Below are 20,452 nucleotides of genomic sequence, written 5' to 3' on the forward strand. Positions count from 1 at the left end.
AATGAATAATCTGCCTGCCTGCTCAATCTAAATGAGACTCTCTCTTCGTCCACGCCAACAACACACTACACGAGGCCGAAGTGCAGGCAGCCTTATATAGTGTGGGGCGTGGACTTCGTCCCCCTGAGCCATGATTGGCAAAAGGCACCCTGCCTTTGGCAAATTATGTCTCTCTTAGCTGAGGGCACTGTGACTGGCCAAAGCGTGCAGGTCATGGTGCATGCTCTGGCCAATCATCATACAGCAATTCACCTCGCTCCTGCAGTGAATTATGGGCCATTACGCGCCGCTCGAATTTGTACGAATGGTCCATTGTGTTTTTTTCGCCGAACGGGCGAACAACCAATGTTGGAGTCGAACTCATGTTCGACCTGAACAGAAAGCTCATCCCTACTTCTAAGTGTTGCTACTCGATTCTTCAGATCCAAGATCTGGGCTTCCAGAGAAACAATTTCGCTCACATCGCCCACAGCAGGATGCGCCCTCGATTGGCTCATCAAGGAACGCATACATGGTGCAGGATGTGCACTGAGGGGCATCACCAGTCCTGTTGGACATTTTACCCTCTATTCTACTGGGGAAATTGAATAAGACTAACTATTTGTAAGGCGTTGTGAAAGCTGTTGGCACTATATAAATCCTAATCCTGTATAATAATAATAATATATGTGTGTATCGTCATCTGCTGGAGATAAAAGACGTCACAGTGACTATGGAGGAAGAGGACGGACATGACGGGGGGGTTACTGGGTGTAAATAGAAAATAAGATCTTATTACCTCCTCTACTGCCACTTCAAAAAATGTTTCCTCTGTTAATTGTACCTCAAGGAAATTCCTGTCTTTATCTAACATCTCTTCCTGTTTGTCCCTGACATCACTTCCTGTCTTCCATAGAAGTTGTACAAACTGTTGGTGTGATATAAATCCTGTATATTAATAATAATATATGTGTGTATCATCATCTGCTGGAGATAAAAGACGTCACAGTGACTATGGAGGAAGAGGACGGAACATGACGGGGTTAAAAAAATAGAAAATAAGAACTTATTACCTCCTCTGCTGCCAATTTCAGCCACGTCACCTCTACCTCGTAATCACAAGGAGTGTCTTATCTGTACCTGACATCACTTCCTGTCTTCCATAGAGACTTCCTGTCTGGGTAGAAGTGAGATCACCATCTTGTGGAGCTCAGAGGAACTGCAGCTCAGAGAAACGTCTCGTAGTGTGAACATGACCTTGTGCTGTGTGTGTATGTACTGTATATTCTTATAGATGTGTAGTGCTCCCCCCCGCAGGAGCCACAGTACTTTCCCAAACAGTACAGAGGCCCCCCAGTCACCCAAGCAACTGTCCATTCACTCCGACTCCAATAAACAGTCTCGGGGATTGTCTTTTGTAAAGAATTGCTTGTAGAACTCGGGGTTTGGGATATTCCAAAACTGCTAGCAACATTAACCCCTTACTTACCGGGCAATTTTACCCCCTTCCTGTCCAGGACAATTTTCAGCTTTCAGCGCTGTCCAACTTTGAACAACAATTGCGCGGTCATGTAACACTGTACCCATACGACATTTTTATCATTTTGTTCCCACAAATAGAGCTTTCTTTTGGTGGTTTTTAATCACCACTGGGGGTGTTATTATTTACTAAACAAAAAAAAAGATCAACAATTTTGAAAAAAAATAATACAAATTTACAAACAAACCCCTCCAGGTCGACACTCGGACCACGGTCACAGCTCCCCTGATACGGCTCTCCTCCGTGGCTTCCGTGTTAACTTTCCGGGTTCCAAATCTTCAGCCTTCTGATTGGCCGGGTTGAGAAGATGGAAACTGGAAGTGACGCGATGGCGATTATTGACTCACTCAGCGCTGTCGCAGTTTGAATGACAATCGCACGGTCGTGCTACAATGTACCCACATTTTTTATCATTTTGTTCCCACAAATAGAGCTTTCGTTTGGTGGTATTTGATCACCTCTGCGATTTTTATTTTTTGCGCAACAAATAAAAAAAGACCTACATTTTCCGTTAACATTTTTTTGTAAATAAGTACCTTTTCTTCTTCAATGACGGGCACTGATATGGTTGCACTGACAGGCACTGATAAGGTGGCATTAATGGGCACAGATGAAGTGGCGCTGATGGGCCCTGATAGGTGGCACTGGTATGAGGCACTGATGGGCACTCATAGGTGGAACTGATGGGCACTCATAGGCAGCACTGATGTGTATTCATAGGCGGCACTGATGGGTACTTATGGGTGACACTGATGGGTACTTATGGGTGGCACGGATGGGCACTGATGACACTAATGAGTTGCAATGCTGAACATCACTGATGTCATTTGTTGCATAATGGTGCCAGTCAGTACCCATTCATTCATTCATTTTCACATGTGGATGGCTATGGGGTACATACCTGGCCATCCACATGTTGCCCCCTTCCCTGTTGGTCCTGGCGGCTTCCCTGGTGGTCCGATGTGGGCATCCGATGGGGGGCTGTGCTGATAAACAATCAGCGCAGACCCCCCCCCCCTTGTCAGGAGAGCTGCCGATCGGCTCTCCTCTACTCGGGTCTGTCAGACGCGAGTGAGGAAAAGCAGAGCAACGGGGGTTCTTCCCCCATTGGTCACCAATGTAAGGGATCATTACACGGACCACTGATATAAAGGGGTTCTTCTCCCATTGGTCACCACACTGATATAAGGGGGTTCTTCCCCCATTGGTCACCAATGGATCTCTACACTGACCTCTGATATAAAGGAGTTCTTCTCTCATTGGTCACCAATGTAAGGGACCACTACACTGACCACTGATATAAGGGGGTTCTTCTCCCATTGTCACTCAGGCTTAACCCCCAGGAAAAAAAATAAATTTGGCCCCGTATTGTACTGCCTGGAGAACATTGGTGGATCCCTTAGATCTGACAGTAAAGCTGTGAGCGAAGCCAGAAATCTTTCCTTCCTCATCTCATTCCTGGTTATGGAAATCTATGATATTACCAATCCGGTATCAGAGTATCGGCAAACACGAGGATAAGATATTTTACAGACATGGCCAATGGTGGAAATGGCCAAACACCAAATTGCGATGCTCAGGGAAACCTTCCCCCAACCTACCTACAATGATGGACTCATTTGTCGTGGAGACCAGCAGTAATTTCTTCTGGAACATTGTGGTGAAGGATAAGTGCGCTCTCAGACATCTTCACAGGGTTGTAACCTCTATACAGTGACTGGATGGCTTCCCCAGACCCCCCCACCATGTTTACCTGGACGCCGAAATTCCACCTCCAGGCACCAGCATGGTAGAGGAGAGAGAGACCAGAGAACCTCCGCTCGCTCATCACCCCTAGCTAGAATGAACCCGGAAGTGATATGTATTAGGTCACTTCCGGGTTCAGTGTCATCGTTCCTGATCTCTGTGACCGGAGAAGCTGTGAATAGACATGTGCAAAATGAAAACATTTTTGTTTTTCGATTCGTAATTTAAATTATTTTCTTTAGTTAAATTAGGTAACTTTGTTTAACTCATTCAGATCGATTCTAATTTTCTGAATTCGGATGAATTGAATTCAATGCGACCGAATTTGGAAAAATTCTAAATCGACATTCAAAATTCGAATTTCGGAAGACGGTTATATTCTATTCTGTGCAATTGTTTCTAAAAGGCAAAAAAGCTGTCCAAGCCTGCCTGGCTTTATGTGGAAAAAGTAATTGCCCCCCTAAACCTAATAACTGGTTGTGCCACCCTTGGCGGCAACAACTGCAATCAAGCGTTTGCGATAACCGGCAATGAGTCTTTCACATCGGCGTGGAGCAATTTTGGCCCACTCTTCTTTGCAGAATTGTTTTAATTCAGCCACATTGGAGGGTTTTCCAGCATGAACGGCCTGTGTAAGGTCAAGACACAGCATTTCAATTGGATTTAAGTCCGGGCTTTGACTAGGCGACTCCAAAACCTACATTTTGCTTTGTTTGAGCCATTAGGAGGTGGACTTGCTGTTGTGTTTCGGATTATTGTCATGCTGTATAACCCAAGTGCACTTGAGCTCGAGGTTGGGAACTGATGGCCGGACATTCTCCTTTAGGATTTTCTGGTAGAGCTCAGAATTCATGGTTCCATCAATTACGGTAAGTCGTCCAGGTCCTGAAGCTGCAAAGCAACCCCAGACCATCACGCTACCACCACCATGTCTCACTGTTGGTATAATGTTCCTGTTAGGAAATGCCGTATTCGTTTTGGGACAGATGTAACGGGACGCACACCTTCCGAAAAGTAACTTTTTTGTCTCATCAGACCACAGAATATTTGCCTAAAAGTCTTGGTGATAATCAAGATGGTTTTATTTTTTTTGGTAAATGTGAGATGAGCCTTTGTGTTCTTTTTGGTCAGCGGTGGCTTTGGCCTTGGAACTCTCCCATGGACGCCAATTTTTGCCAAGTCTCTTTCTTATCGTTGAATCACGAACACCGATCTTACCCGAGGCAAGTGAGGCCTGCAGGTCTTTAGATGTTGTTCTGGGTTCTCTTATGACCTCCTGGATGAGTCCTCGTCATGCTCTTATTTAGTCATTTCTGTAGGCCGGCCACCCCCGGTAAGGTTCTCCACCGTTCCAAGTTATCTCCATTTTTTGCCCAGTCTCTTTCGTATTGTTGAATCACGAGCACCGATCTTACCCGAGGCAAGTGAGGCCTGCAGGTCTTTAGATGTTGTTCTGGGTTCTCTTATGACCTCCTGGATGAGTCCTCGTCATGCTCTTATTTAGTCATTTCTGTAGGCCGGCCACCCCCGGTAAGGTTCTCCACCGTTCCAAGTTATCTCCATTTTTTGCCCAGTCTCTTTCGTATTGTTGAATCACGAACACCGATCTTACCCGAGGCAAGTGAGGCCTGCAGGTCTTTAGATGTTGTTCTGGGTTCTCTTATGACCTCCTGGATGAGTCCTCGTCATGCTCTTATTTAGTCATTTCTGTAGGCCGGCCACCCCCGGTAAGGTTCTCCACCGTTCCAAGTTATCTCCATTTTTTGCCCAGTCTCTTTCGTATTGTTGGATCACGAACACCGATCTTACCCGAGGCAAGTGAGGCCTGCAGGTCTTTAGATGTTGTTCCGGGTTCTCTTATGACCTCCTGGATGAGTCCTCGTCATGCTCTTGGAGTCATTTTTGGTTGGCCGGCCACTCCTGGGAAGGTTCACCACTCTCCATTTGTGGATTATGGCTCTCACCGCGGTTCACTGGAGTTCCAAAGCCTTAGAAATGGGTTTTGAAACCCTTCCTAGACCGATACACGTACATTACTTTGTTTTTTAAGCAGTTCTTGAATTTTTTTTTTAGATTGTGACACGATGTGCGGCTTTTTGTGATCTGCTGGCGCGCTTCGCTTTGTCAGACAGCTTCTATTCATGTGACGTCTTGATTCAACAGCTCTGGCAGTAATCAGGCCTGGGCGTGGCAAGTGAAATTTGTCTCAGCTTTTCCAAAAAAAAAAAAAAATTGTGGTTAATCACAGTTCATTCATGAATTCAGCATGGGAGGGGGCAATTACTTTTTCACATAGGGCCAGGCAGGTTTGAACGGCTTTTTTCCCCCCCTTAATAAATGAAATAATAATTTAAAAACTGCGTCTTGGATTTACTCGGATTATCTTTGTGTAATATTAACATTTGTTGGATGATCTGAATCATTTAAGTGTGAGAAATATGAAAAAAAAAAAAAAAAAAAATCAGGAAGGGGGGCAAATACTTTTTCACAGCACTATATATACACAGTATATATATATATATATATATATATATATATACGGCATATAATGTTTCGAGGTTATAAGTAATTTTCTAGCAACAAAATACAGATTTTAACTTGTAAACAAAAAGTGTCAGGAAAGGGGCGGGTCTAGGGGGTCCATCCATAAAAAAAATGTGGTGTAAACGTTCTCCGGGGGGAAGTGCGTGTACATTCCTTCTGTGTGAATGGGGGGAAAAGGGTGAATGTTACCATCATTTCAAAGCCGTGCCGAATTCTGCCCCCGATTCAATAAAAACAATAATTTCCTATAATCAACAGCTACATCTAGCGGCCATAATTTTTTTCTGAAAAAACGTAATTCCTAAAAATAGAGAAATAACACATTATGGCCACTAGATGGAGCCGATGATTGTAAAAAGAAAAAAAAAAATCACTGTATTATATAAATATGGCGAATATTTGTCACTGCTGGAGGAATGCGCGTCACATTCATTCTACAAAGTTTTTAGAAACAGACCTGTAAGTGTTTGTGAAATCTTCCCCCACAAAATGCACTCAGCCAATGAGAGGTAAGGACTCCATTTTTATTTTAAAAGGCCTAAAGGACCACCTTTTAAGTGGTGGGGATAACGCGTTTCGTCCTGGAAGACGACTTGAGAAAACAGACCTCTTCCAAGAATTTACACCACAAAATGTACTCAGCCAATGAGAGGTAATGACTCCATTTTTATTTTTCTCCTGCTATCAATGGCCGACACGGTACAACACTTCATCCATGTCTTTGGTGATCTCTGATCTCCTTATCAACTGTTTCTTCCATGATGAAGATCATCCATGGAGTATATCTGAGGTGTATATCAGGGGGTGCTTCTTCCCCACATGTCCAGCAACATTCATATACAAGACATTTCCCGCACTCACTAATACACCTCCAGGGTTGTGTGGGACCCCCTGATGTACAGGAAGACAGGACTTCAGTGAGGAGCAATTCCCTCACTCAGGACAGGAATACGGCTTCTCCCCCGAGTGAGAGCTCTGATGTCTTTCAAGGCTTGATTTACGTGCAAAACTTTTCCCACATTGAGGACAGGAATAGGGCTTCTCCCCCGTGTGCAATTTCTGATGTCTGGAAAGACTGGACTTCTGTGAAAAACATTTCCCGCACTCAGGACAGAAAAGTGGCTTTTTTAGTGTGTGCACTTTCTGATGATCGTAAAGATGGGACTTCCGTAAAAAACATTTGCCGCACTTAAGACAGTAATATGGCTTCTCCCCCGTGTGCAATCTCTGATGCTTGGTAAGAGTGGACTTCTGTGAAAAACATTTCCGGCACTCAGGACAGGAATAAAGCTTCTCGCCCGTGTGCACTTTCTGATGACTGGAAAGAGAGGACTTCTGTAGAAAACATTTCCCGCACTCAGGACAGGAATACGGCTTTTCCCCCGTGTGCAGTTTCTGATGATCGGAAAGATGGGACTTCCGTGGAAAACATTTCCCGCACTCAGGACAGGAATATGACTTTTCCCCCGTGTGCAATTTCTGATGCTCGGAAAGAGAGGACTTCAGTGTAAAACATTTCCCGCACTCAGGACAGGAAAACGGCTTTTCCCCCGTGTGCAATTTCTGATGATATGAAAGAGTGGACTTTACTGTAAAACATTTCCCGCACTCAGAACAGGAATACGGTTTCTCCCCGGTGTGTAATCTCTGATGTGTGGAAAGACTGGACTTCACTGAAAAACATTTCCCGCACTCAGAACAAGAATATGGCTTTTCCCCAGTGTGCAACTTCTGATGGTGGAAAAGAGCAGACTTATATGAAAAACATTTCCCGCACTCAGGACAGGAATACGGCTTCTCCCCCGTGTGCAATTTCTGATGATGGGAAAGATGGGACTTATGTGAAAAACATTTCCCACACTCAGAACAAGCATAGGGCTTCTCCCCCGTGTGCAGTTTCTGATGTTCAGAAAGGGCGGACTTCACTGTAAAACCTTTCCCGCATTCAGAACAGGAATACGACATTTCCCCCGTGTGCAATTTCTGATGTTGGGAAAGACTGGACTTCTGTGAAAAACTTTTCCCGCACTCAGGACAGAAATACGGATTCTCCCCCGTGTGCAATTTCTGATGATAGGAAAGATAGCACTTCCGTGAAAAACATTTCCCGCACTCAGGACAGGAATGTGGCTTCTCTCCCGTGTGCACTTTCTGATGAGAAGAAAGATGGGACTTCTGTGAAAAACATTTCCCGCACTCAGAACAGGAATACGGCTTCTCCCCCGTGTGAGATCTCAGATGTATGTCAAAACTGGGCTTCTGTGAAAAACATTTCCCGCACTCAGGACAGGAATATGGCTTCTCTCCCGTGTGCACTTTCTGATGATTGGAAAGATAGCACTTCTGTGAAAAACATTTCCCGCACTCAGGACAGGAATACGGCTTCTCCCCCGTGTGAGTAATTTTGTGTAAATTAAGTTTGGATTTATAATAGAAGAACTTCCCACACTCAGTACAGGGAAACCTCTTATCTGTTGGAAGGACGGCACCGTCCCGCACAGTCTGAGGTTCCTCGGGATAAGAGGAATACGATGGTCCGGCACCGTCCCGCACAGTCTGAGGTTCCTCAGGATAAGAAGAATACGATGGTCCGGCACCGTCCCGCACAGTCTGAGGTTCCTCAGGATAAGTGGAATACGATGGTCCGGCACCGTCCCGTACAGTCTGAGGTTCCTCAGGATAAGAGGAATACGATGGTCCGGCACCGTCCCGCACAGTCTGAGGTTCCTCAGGATAAGAGGAATACGATGGTCCGGCACCGTCCCGCACAGTCTGAGGTTCCTCGGGATAAGAGGAATACGATGGTCCGGCACCGTCCCGCACAGTCTGAGGTTCCTCAGGATAAGAGGAATACGATGGTCCGGCACCGTCCCGCACAGTCTGAGGTTCCTCAGGATAAGAGGAATACGATGGTCCGGCACCATCCCGCACAGTCTGAGGTTCCTCGGGATAAGAGGAATACGATGGTCCGGCACCGTCCCGCACAGTCTGAGGTTCCTCGGGATAAGAGGAATACGATGGTCCGGCACCGTCCCGCACAGTCTGAGGTTCCTCGGGATAAGAGGAATACGATGGTCCGGCACCGTCCCGCACAGTCTGAGGTTCCTCAGGATAAGAGGAATACGATGGTCCATCTACACTGTGTGGTGCCGGATGGACATTTGAGGTAGTCGGGTTTTCTCCTGGACTATACTGTGTGATGTCCTCATCTTCTACTTTACAGTCTGGAGACAAAGTGAGACAATCCTCTGAGGTTTTCCTCGTCTCCCGTCCATCTACTAAAATAGAAATACAAAGATTATTACTAGACATCAGCTGATTGGTTCCCCTAAACCAGGACTCCGCCCACATCAGGCAGCTTTGTCTCTGAGGATCTTACAATTCCCCCCTCAAGGTAACTAGTAAATGGCTCCTCTGATCTCCTACCAGATCATGGGCGTCCGCAGCAGGGGGCAAGGGGGGTCAAGTGCCCCCCCTGGAATCCCCAAGGTGTTGCAGCCGCCGCCATGCTGCATTTTTTTTCCTGAGTCCGCTGGCGGCTGCAGCCTCCGCTCTCCTATAGATCACAGCGCTGGCTGGTTCTGGGTTTAGCGGCTGCTCTGTAACATGGTCCCGCCCCCCCCAGAACGGCTCGTGTGAAAGTAGAGAGAATCAATGTTCCGCCTATCACACGAGCCGGTCTGGGGGGGCGGGGCCATGTTACAGAGCGGCCGCCGAACACAGAGCCAGCCAGCGTTGTGTGATCCAGAGGAGGAGATGCCCATCTGTACAGCCTGCCCTGTGTGCCACAGTCCCTGGATAGGAGGATCAAGGAGGGGGGCTGCAGTGCTCTCCTCCACCACCACACTCTCCTTCCTCCCCCACTACTCTCCTCCACCACCACACTCTCCTGCCTCCCCCAGTGCTCTCCTCCACCACCGCACTCTCCTGCCTCCCCCAGTGCTCTCCTCCACCACCACACTCTCCTGCCTCCCCCAGTGCTCTCCTCCACCACCGCACTCTCCTGCCTCCCCCAGTGCTCTCCTCCACCACCACACTCTCCTGCCTCCCCCAGTGCTCTCCTCCACCACCGCACTCTCCTACCCCCCCCACTACTCTCCTCCACCACCACACTCTCCTGCCTCCCCCAGTGCTCTCCTCCAACACCGCACTCTCCTGCCTCCCCCAGTGCTCTCCTCCACCACCGCACTCTCCTGCCCCCCCACAGTGCTGTCCCCCACCACCACACTCTCCTGCCCCCCCAATCGTCTCCTCCACCACCACACTCTCCTGTCCCCCCCCAGTGCTCTCCTCCACCACCACACTCTCCTGTCCCCCCAATGGTCTCCTCCACCACCACACTCTCCTGCCCCCCCCACCACCACACTCTCCTGCCCCCGCCCAGTGCTCTCCTCCACCACAGCACTCTCTTCCCCCCCCAGTGCTCACCTCCACCACCACACTCTCCTGTCCCCCCCCCCCAGTGCTCTCCTCCACCACCACACTCTCCTGCCCCCCCAATGGTCTCCTCCACCACCACACTCTCCTGTCCCCCCCCCAGTGCTCTCCTCCACCACCACACTCTCCTGCCCCCCCAGTGGTCTCCTCCACCACCACACTTTCCTGCCCCCCCAGTGGTCTCCTCCACCACCGCACTCTCCTTCCCCCCCCAGTGGTCTCCTCCACCACCACACTCTCCTGTCCCCCCAGTGCTCTCCTTCACCACCGCACTCTCCTGCCCCCCCCCCCAGTGCCCTCCACCACCACACTCTCCTGCCCCCCCAGTGCTCTCTTCCACCACCGCACTCTCCTCCCCCCCAGTGCTCTCCTCCACCACCACACTCTCCTGCGCCCCAGTGCTCTCTTCCACCACCGCACTCTCCTCCCCCCCAGTGCTCTCCTCCACCATCACACTCTCCTGTCCCCCCCCAGTGCCCTCCACCACCACACTCTCCTGTCCCCTCCAGTGCTCTCCTCCACCACCACACTCTCCTGTCCCCCCCCCCGTGCTCTCCTCCACCACCACACTCTCCTGTCCCCCCCCCAACCCAGTGCTCTCCTCCACCACCGCACTCTCCTGCCCCCCCAGTGCTCTCCTCCACCACCACACTCTCCTGTCCCCCCAGTGGTCTCCTCCACCACCACACTCTCCTGCCCCCCCACAGTGCTCTCCTCCACCACCACACTCTCCTGTCCCCCCCCCAGTGCTCTCCTCCACCACCGCACTCTCCTGCCCCCCCAGTGCTCTCCTCCACCACCACACTCTCCTGTCCCCCCCAGTGCTCTCCTCCACCACCGCACTCTCCTGCCCCCCCAGTGCTCTCCTCCACCACCACACTCTCCTGTCCCCCCCAGTGCTCTCCTCCACCACCGCACTCTCCTGCCCCCCAGTGCCCTCCACCACCACACTCTCCTGCCCCCCCAGTGCTCTCCTCCACTGCACTCTCCTGCCCCCCCCAGTGCTCTCCTCCACCACCACACTCTCCTGCCCCCCAGTGCCCTCCACCACCACACTCTCCTGCCACCCCAGTGCTCTCCTCCACCACCACACTCTCCTGCCCCCCCCAGTGCTCTCCTCCACCACCACACTCTCCTCCCCCCCCAGTGCCCTCCACCACCACACTCTCCTGCCCCCCCAGTGCTCTCCTCCACCACCACACTCTCCTGCCCCCCCCAGTGCTCTCCTCCACCACCACACTCTCCTCCCCCCCAGTGCCCTCCACCACCACACTCTCCTGCCCCCCCAGTGCTCTCCTCCACTGCACTCTCCTGCCCCCCCCCAGTGCTCTCCTCCACCACCACACTCTCCTGCCCCCCCAGTGCTCTCCTCCACCACCACACTCTCCTGCCCCCCCCAGTGCTCTCTTCCACCACCACACTCTCCTGTCCCCCCTAGTGCCTTCTACCACCACACTCTCCTGCCCCCCCCCAGTGCTCTCCTCCACCACCGCACTCTCCTGCCCCCCCCAGTGCTCTCCTCCACCACCACACTCTCCTGCCTCCCCCAGTGCTCTCCTCCACCACCGCACTCTCCTGCCCCCCCCAGTGCTCCCCTCCACCACGCACAATCTCCTGCCTCCCCCAGTGCTCTCCTCCACCACCACACTCTCCTGCCCCCCCCAGTGCTCTCCTCCACCACCACACTCTCCTGCCCCCCCAGTGCTCTCCTCCACCACCACACTCTCCTGCCCCCCAATGGTCTCCTCCACCACCACACTCTCCTGTCCCCCCCCCCCAGTGCTCTCCTCCACCACCACACTCTCCTGCCTCCCCCAGTGCTCTCCTCCACCACCGCACTCTCCTGCCCCCCCCAGTGCTCCCCTCCACCACCGCACTCTCCTGCCCCCCCCCAGTGCTCTCCTCCACCACCACACTCTCCTGCCCCCCCCCAGTGCTCTCCTCCACCACCACACTCTCCTGCCCCCCCAGTGCTCTCCTCCACCACCACACTCTCCTGCCCCCCCAATGGTCCCCCCCCCCAGTGCTCTCCTCCACCACCACACTCTCCTGTCCCCCCAATGGTCTCCTCCACCACCACACTCTCCTGCCCCCCCCCCACCACCGCACTCTCCTGTCACCCCAGTGCTCTCCTCCACCACCGCACTCTCCTGCCCCCCCCAGTGCTCACCTCCACCACCACACTCTCCTGTCCCCCCCAGTGCTCTCCTCCACCACCACACTCTCCTGTCCCCCCCCCAGTGCTCTCCTCCACCACCACACTCTCCTGCCCCCCCAATGGTCTCCTCCACCACCACACTCTCCTGTCCCCCCCCAGTGCTCTCCTCCACCACCACACTCTCCTGTCCCCCCAATGGTCTCCTCCACCACCACACTCTCCTGCCCCCCCCCCACTACCGCACTCTCCTGTCCCCCCCCAGTGCTCTCCTCCACCACCGCACTCTCCTGCCCCCCCCCAGTGCTCCCCTCCACCACCGCACTCTCCTGCCCCCCCAGTGCTCTCCTCCACCACCACACTCTCCTGCCCCCCCAGTGCTCTCCTCCACCACCACACTCTCCTGCCCCCCCAATGGTCTCCTCCACCACCACACTCTCCTGTCCCCCCCCCAGTGCTCTCCTCCACCACCACACTCTCCTGTCCCCCCAATGGTCTCCTCCACCACCACACTCTCCTGCCCCCCCCACCACCGCACTCTCCTGTCCCCCCCAGTGCTCTCCTCCACCACCGCACTCTCCTGCCCCCCCCCCAGTGCTCTCCTCCACCACCGCACTCTCCTCCCCCCCAGTGCTCACCTCCACCACCGCACTCTCCTGTCCCCCCCCAGTGCTCTCCTCCACCACCGCACTCTCCTGCCCCCCCCCCCAGTGCTCTCCTCCACCACCGCACTCTCCTCCCCCCCCAGTGCTCTCCTCCACCACCACACTCTCCTGTCCCCCCCCCAGTGCTCTCCTCCACCACCACACTCTCCTGCCCCCCCAATGGTCTCCTCCACCACCACACTCTCCTGTCCCCCCCCAGTGCTCTCCTCCACCACCACACTCTCCTGTCCCCCCAATGGTCTCCTCCACCACCACACTCTCCTGCCCCCCCCACCACTGCACTCTCCTGCCCCCCCCAGTGCTCTCCTCCACCACCGCACTCTCCTGCCCCCCCAATGGTCTCCTCCACCACCACACTCTCCTGTCCCCCCCCAGTGCTCTCCTCCACCACCACACTCTCCTGTCCCCCCCAGTGCTCTCCTCCACCACCACACTCTCCTGCCCCCCCAGTGCTCTCCACCACCACCACACTCTCCTGCCCCCCCAATGGTCTCCTCCACCACCACACTCTCCTGTCCCCCCCCAGTGCTCTCCTCCACCACCACACTCTCCGGTCCCCCCAATGGTCTCCTCCACCACCACACTCTCCTGCCCCCCCCCACCACCGCACTCTCCTGTCCCCCCCCAGTGCTCTCCTCCACCACCGCACTCTCCTGCCCCCCCCCAGTGCTCTCCTCCACCCCCGCACTCTCCCCCCCCCCCCCCCAGTGCTCACCTCCACCACCACACTCTCCTGTCCCCCCCCAGTGCTCTCCTCCCCACCACACTCTCCTGTCCCCCCCCAGTGCTCTCCTCCACCACCACACTCTCCTGCCCCCCCAATGGTCTCCTCCACCACCACACTCTCCTGTCCCCCCCCAGTGCTCTCCTCCACCACCACACTCTCCTGTCCCCCCAATGGTCTCCTCCACCACCACACTCTCCTGCCCCCCCCCCCACCACCGCACTCTCCTGTCCCCCCCCAGTGCTCTCCTCCACCACCGCACTCTCCTGCCCCCCCAGTGCTCTCCTCCACCACCACACTCTCCTGTCCCCCCCAGTGCTCTCCTCCACCACCGCACTCTCCTGCCCCCCAGTGCCCTCCACCACCACACTCTCCTGCCCCCCCAGTGCTCTCCTCCACTGCACTCTCCTGCCCCCCCCAGTGCTCTCCTCCACCACCACACTCTCCTGCCCCCCAGTGCCCTCCACCACCACACTCTCCTGCCCCCCCAGTGCTCTCCTCCACCACCACACTCTCCTGCCCCCCAGTGCCCTCCACCACCACACTCTCCTGCCCCCCCAGTGCTCTCCTCCACCACCACACTCTCCTGCCCCCCCACAGTGCTCTCCCCCACCACCACACTCTCCTGCCCCCCCCCCAGTGCTCTCCTCCACCACCACACTCTCCTCCCCCCCAGTGCCCTCCACCACCACACTCTCCTGCCCCCCCAGTGCTCTCCTCCACTGCACTCTCCTGCCCCCCCCCAGTGCTCTCCTCCACCACCACACTCTCCTGCCCCCCCAGTGCTCTCCTCCACCACCACACTCTCCTGCCCCCCCAGTGCTCTCTTCCACCACCACACTCTCCTGTCCCCCCTAGTGCCTTCTACCACCACACTCTCCTGCCCCCCCCCCAGTGCTCTCCTCCACCACCGCACTCTCCTGCCCCCCCCAGTGCTCTCCTCCACCACCACACTCTCCTGCCTCCCCCAGTGCTCTCCTCCACCACCGCACTCTCCTGCCCCCCCAATGGTCTCCTCCACCACCACACTCTCCTGTCCCCCCCCAGTGCTCTCCTCCCCCACCACACTCTCCTGCCTCCCCCAGTGCTCTCCTCCACCACCACACTCTCCTGCCCCCCCAGTGCTCTCCTCCACCACCACACTCTCCTGCCCCCCCAATGGTCTCCTCCACCACCACACTCTCCTGCCCCCCCCCACCACCGCACTCTCCTGTCCCCCCCAGTGCTCTCCTCCACCACCGCACTCTCCTGCCCCCCCCCCCAGTGCTCTCCTCCACCCCCGCACTCTCCTCCCCCCCCAGTGCTCACCTCCACCACCACACTCCCCTGTCCCCCCCCCAGTGCTCTCCTCCACCACCACACTCTCCTGTCCCCCCCCAGTGCTCTCCTCCACCACCGCACTCTCCTGCCCCCCCAGTGCTCCCCTCCACCACCACACTCTCCTGCCCCCCCCAGTGCTCTCCTCCACCACCACACTCTCCTGCCCCCCCAGTGCTCTCCTCCACCACCACACTCTCCTGCCCCCCCAATGGTCTCCTCCACCACCACACTCTCCTGCCCCCCCCCACCACTGCACTCTCCTGCCCCCCCCCAGTGCTCTCCTCCACCACCGCACTCTCCTGCCCCCCCAATGGTCTCCTCCACCACCACACTCTCCTGTCCCCCCCCAGTGCTCTCCTCCACCACCACACTCTCCTGTCCCCCCCAGTGCTCTCCTCCACCACCACACTCTCCTGCCCCCCCAGTGCTCTCCTCCACCACCACACTCTCCTGCCCCCCCAATGGTCTCCTCCACCACCACACTCTCCTGTCCCCGCCCCAGTGCTCTCCTCCACCACCACACTCTCCGGTCCCCCCAATGGTCTCCTCCACCACCACACTCTCCTGCCCCCCCCCACCACCGCACTCTCCTGTCCCCCCCCAGTGCTCTCCTCCACCACCGGACTCTCCTGCCCCCCCCCCAGTGCTCTCCTCCACCCCCGCACTCTCCTCCCCCCCCAGTGCTCACCTCCACCACCACACTCTCCTGTCGCCCCCCAGTGCTCTCCTCCACCACCACACTCTCCTGTCCCCCCCCCAGTGCTCTCCTCCACCACCACACTCTCCTGCCCCCCCAATGGTCTCCTCCACCACCACACTCTCCTGTCCCCCCCCAGTGCTCTCCTCCACCACCACACTCTCCTGTCCCCCCCAATGGTCTCCTCCACCACCACACTCTCCTGCCCCCCCCCACCACCGCACTCTCCTGTCCCCCCCCAGTGCTCTCCTCCACCACCGCACTCTCCTGCCCCCCCAGTGCTCTCCTCCACCACCACACTCTCCTGTCCCCCCCAGTGCTCTCCTCCACCACCGCACTCTCCTGCCCCCCAGTGCCCTCCACCACCACACTCTCCTGCCCCCCCAGTGCTCTCCTCCACTGCACTCTCCTGCCCCCCCCCAGTGCTCTCCTCCACCACCACACTCTCCTGCCCCCCAGTGCCCTCCACCACCACACTCTCCTGCCCCCCCAGTGCTCTCCTCCACCACCACACTCTCCTGCCCCCCCACAGTGCTCTCCCCCACCACCACACTCTCCTGCCCCCCCCCCCAGTGCTCTCCTCCACCACCACACTCTCCTCCCCCCCAGTGCCCTCCACCACCACACTCTCCTGCCCCCCCAGTGCTCTCCTCCACTGCACTCTCCTCCCCCCCCCCAGTGCTCTCCTCCACCACCACACTCTCCTGCCCCCCCACAGTGCTCTCCCCCACCACCACACTCTCCTGCCCCCCCCCAGTGCTCTCCTCCACCACCACACTCTCCTCCCCCCCAGTGCCCTCCACCACCACACTCTCCTGCCCCCCCAGTGCTCTCCTCCACTGCACTCTCCTGCCCCCCCCCCAGTGCTCTCCTCCACCACCACACTCTCCTGCCCCCCCAGTGCTCTCCTCCACCACCACACTCTCCTGCCCCCCCCCAGTGCTCTCTTCCACCACCACACTCTCCTGTCCCCCCTAGTGCCTTCTACCACCACACTCTCCTGCCCCCCCCCAGTGCTCTCCTCCACCACCACACTCTCCTGCCTCCCCCAGTGCTCTCCTCCACCACCGCACTCTCCTGCCCCCCCAATGGTCTCCTCCACCACCACACTCTCCTGTCCCCCCCCAGTGCTCTCCTCCCCCACCACACTCTCCTGCCTCCCCCAGTGCTCTCCTCCACCACCACACTCTCCTGCCCCCCCAGTGCTCTCCTCCACCACCACACTCTCCTGCCCCCCCAATGGTCTCCTCCACCACCACACTCTCCTGTCCCCCCCCCAGTGCTCTCCTCCACCACCACACTCTCCGGTCCCCCCAATGGTCTCCTCCACCACCACACTCTCCTACCCCCCCCCCCCCACCACCGCACTCTCCTGTCCCCCCCCAGTGCTCTCCTCCACCACCACACTCTCCTGTCCCCCCAATGGTCTCCTCCACCACCACACTCTCCTGCCCCCCCCCACCACCGCACTCTCCTGTCCCCCCCAGTGCTCTCCTCCACCACCGCACTCTCCTGCCCCCCAGTGCCCTCCACCACCACACTCTCCTGCCCCCCCAGTGCTCTCCTCCACTGCACTCTCCTGCCCCCCCCCAGTGCTCTCCTCCACCACCACACTCTCCTGCCCCCCAGTGCCCTCCACCACCACACTCTCCTGCCCCCCCAGTGCTCTCCTCCACCACCACATTCTCCTGCCCCCCCCCCCCCCCCCCCAGTGCTCTCCTCCACCACCACACTCTCCTCCCCCCCAGTGCCCTCCACCACCACACTCTCCTGCCCCCCCAGTGCTCTCCTCCACTGCACTCTCCTGCCCCCCCCCCAGTGCTCTCCTCCACCACCACACTCTCCTGCCCCCCCAGTGCTCTCCTCCACCACCACACTCTCCTGCCCCCCCCCAGTGCTCTCTTCCACCACCACACTCTCCTGTCCCCCCTAGTGCCTTCTACCACCACACTCTCCTGCCCCCCCCCAGTGCTCTCCTCCACCACCGCACTCTCCTGCCCCCCCCAGTGCTCTCCTCCACCACCACACTCTCCTGCCTCCCCCAGTGCTCTCCTCCACCACCGCACTCTCCTGCCCCCCCCAGTGCTCCCCTCCACCACCGCACTCTCCTGCCCCCCCCAGTGCTCTCCTCCACCACCACACTCTCCTGCCTCCCCCAGTGCTCTCCTCCACCACCACACTCTCCTGTCCCCCAATGGTCTCCTCCACCACCACACTCTCCTGCCCCCCCCCCCACCACCGCACTCTCCTGTCCCCCCCCCAGTGCTCTCCTCCACCACCGCACTCTCCTGCCCCCCCAGTGCTCTCCTCCACCACCACACTCTCCTGTCCCCCCCAGTGCTCTCCTCCACCACCGCACTCTCCTGCCCCCCAGTGCCCTCCACCACCACACTCTCCTGCCCCCCCAGTGCTCTCCTCCACTGCACTCTCCTGCCCCCCCCAGTGCTCTCCTCCACCACCACACTCTCCTGTCCCCCCAATGGTCTCCTCCACCACCACACTCTCCTGCCCCCCCCACCACCGCACTCCCTGTCCCCCCCAGTGCTCTCCTCCACCACCGCACTCTCCTGCCCCCCCCCCCAGTGCTCTCCTCCACCCCCGCACTCTCCTCCCCCCCCAGTGCTCACCTCCTCCACCACACTCTCCTGTCCCCCCCAGTGCTCTCCTCCACCACCACACTCTCCTGTCCCCCCCCCCAGTGCTCTCCTCCACCACCACACTCTCCTGCCCCCCCAATGGTCTCCTCCACCACCACACTCTCCTGTCCCCCCCCAGTGCTCTCCTCCACCACCACACTCTCCTGTCCCCCCAATGGTCTCCTCCACCACCACACTCTCCTGCCCCCCCCCCACCACCGCACTCTCCTGTCCCCCCCCAGTGCTCTCCTCCACCACCGCACTCTCCTGCCCCCCCCCCAGTGCTCACCTCCACCACCACACTCTCCTGTCCCCCCCAGTGCTCTCCTCCACCACCACACTCTCCTGCCCCCCCCAGTGCTCTCCTCCACCACCACACTCTCCTGCCCCCCCAATGGTCTCCTCCACCACCACACTCTCCTGTCCCCCCCCAGTGCTCTCCTCCACCACCACACTCTCCTGCCCCCCCAATGGTCTCCTCCACCACCACACTCTCCTATCCCCCCCCCAGTGCTCTCCTCCACCACCACACTCTCCTGTCCCCCCAATGGTCTCCTCCACCACCACACTCTCCTGCCCCCCCCCCACCACCGCACTCTCCTGCCCCCCCCCCAGTGCTCTCCTCCACCACCGCACTCTCCTGCCCCCCCAATGGTCTCCTCCACCACCACACTCTCCTGTCCCCCCCCAGTGCTCTCCTCCACCACCACACTCTCCTGTCCCCCCCAGTGCTCTCCTCCACCACCACACTCTCCTGCCCCCCCAGTGCTCTCCTCCACCACCACACTCTCCTGCCCCCCCAATGGTCTCCTCCACCACCACACTCTCCTGTCCCCCCCCCCAGTGCTCTCCTCCACCACCACACTCTCCGGTCCCCCCAATGGTCTCCTCCACCACCACACTCTCCTGCCCCCCCCACCACCGCACTCTCCTGCCCCCCCCCCAGTGCTCTCCTCCACCACCGCACTCTCCTGCCCCCCCAATGGTCTCCTCCACCACCACACTCTCCTGTCCCCCCCAGTGCTCTCCTCCACCACCACACTCTCCTGCCCCCCCCCCAGTGCTCTCCTCCACCCCCGCACTCTCCTCCCCCCCAGGTGCTCACCTCCACCACCACACTCTCCTGTCCCCCCCCAGTGCTCTCCTCCACCACCACACTCTCCTGTCCCCTCCAGTGCTCTCCTCCACCACCACACTCTCCTGCCCCCCCAATGGTCTCCTCCACCACCACACTCTCCTGTCCCCCCCCCAGTGCTCTCCTCCACCACCACACTCTCCTGTCCCCCAATGGTCTCCTCCACCACCACACTCTCCTGCCCCCCCCCCCCACCACCGCACTCTCCTGTCCCCCCCCCAGTGCTCTCCTCCACCACCGCACTCTCCTGCCCCCCCAGTGCTCTCCTCCACCACCACACTCTCCTGTCCCCCCCAGTGCTCTCCTCCACCACCGCACTCTCCTGCCCCCCAGTGCCCTCCACCACCACACTCTCCTGCCCCCCCAGTGCTCTCCTCCACTGCACTCTCCTGCCCCCCCCAGTGCTCTCCTCCACCACCACACTCTCCTGCCCCCCAGTGCCCTCCACCACCACACTCTCCTGCCCCCCCAGTGCTCTCCTCCACCACCACACTCTCCTGCCCCCCCCCCCAGTGCTCTCTCCCACCACCACACTCTCCTGCCCCCCCCCAGTGCTCTCCTCCACCACCACACTCTCCTCCCCCCCAGTGCCCTCCACCACCACACTCTCCTGCCCCCCCAGTGCTCTCCTCCACTGCACTCTCCTGCCCCCCCCCAGTGCTCTCCTCCACCACCACACTCTCCTGCCCCCCCAGTGCTCTCCTCCACCACCACACTCTCCTGCCCCCCCCCAGTGCTCTCTTCCACCACCACACTCTCCTGTCCCCCCTAGTGCCTTCTACCACCACACTCTCCTGCCCCCCCCCAGTGCTCTCCTCCACCACCGCACTCTCCTGCCCCCCCCAGTGCTCTCCTCCACCACCACACTCTCCTG

General features: G+C 57.8%; 3 protein-coding genes across 3 annotated transcripts in view; 1 reads left to right on the top strand and 2 right to left on the bottom strand.

Moving 5' to 3' along the window:
• The window catches only part of LOC143955908 (uncharacterized), an 865,587-nt gene that overhangs the window by 256,248 nt on the left and 588,887 nt on the right, over positions 1-20,452 (top strand). The window lies entirely within an intron of this gene.
• Positions 1-20,452, bottom strand: part of LOC143955348 (uncharacterized) — a 316,606-nt gene that overhangs the window by 223,062 nt on the left and 73,092 nt on the right. The gene's annotated exons all lie outside the window — the stretch shown is intronic.
• The window catches only part of LOC143955351 (uncharacterized), a 68,297-nt gene that overhangs the window by 28,305 nt on the left and 19,540 nt on the right, over positions 1-20,452 (bottom strand). Inside the window, 1 exon segment of the mRNA XM_077465417.1 lies at positions 6,740-9,087. Within this exon segment, the coding sequence (XP_077321543.1) occupies positions 6,740-9,087 (2,348 nt within the window).

This window comes from Lithobates pipiens, unplaced genomic scaffold, assembly GCF_037356315.1.
Source record: "Lithobates pipiens isolate NorthernLeopardFrog02 unplaced genomic scaffold, aLitPip1_a1.2 Scaffold_35, whole genome shotgun sequence".
Classification (NCBI taxonomy): domain Eukaryota; kingdom Metazoa; phylum Chordata; class Amphibia; order Anura; family Ranidae; genus Lithobates; species Lithobates pipiens.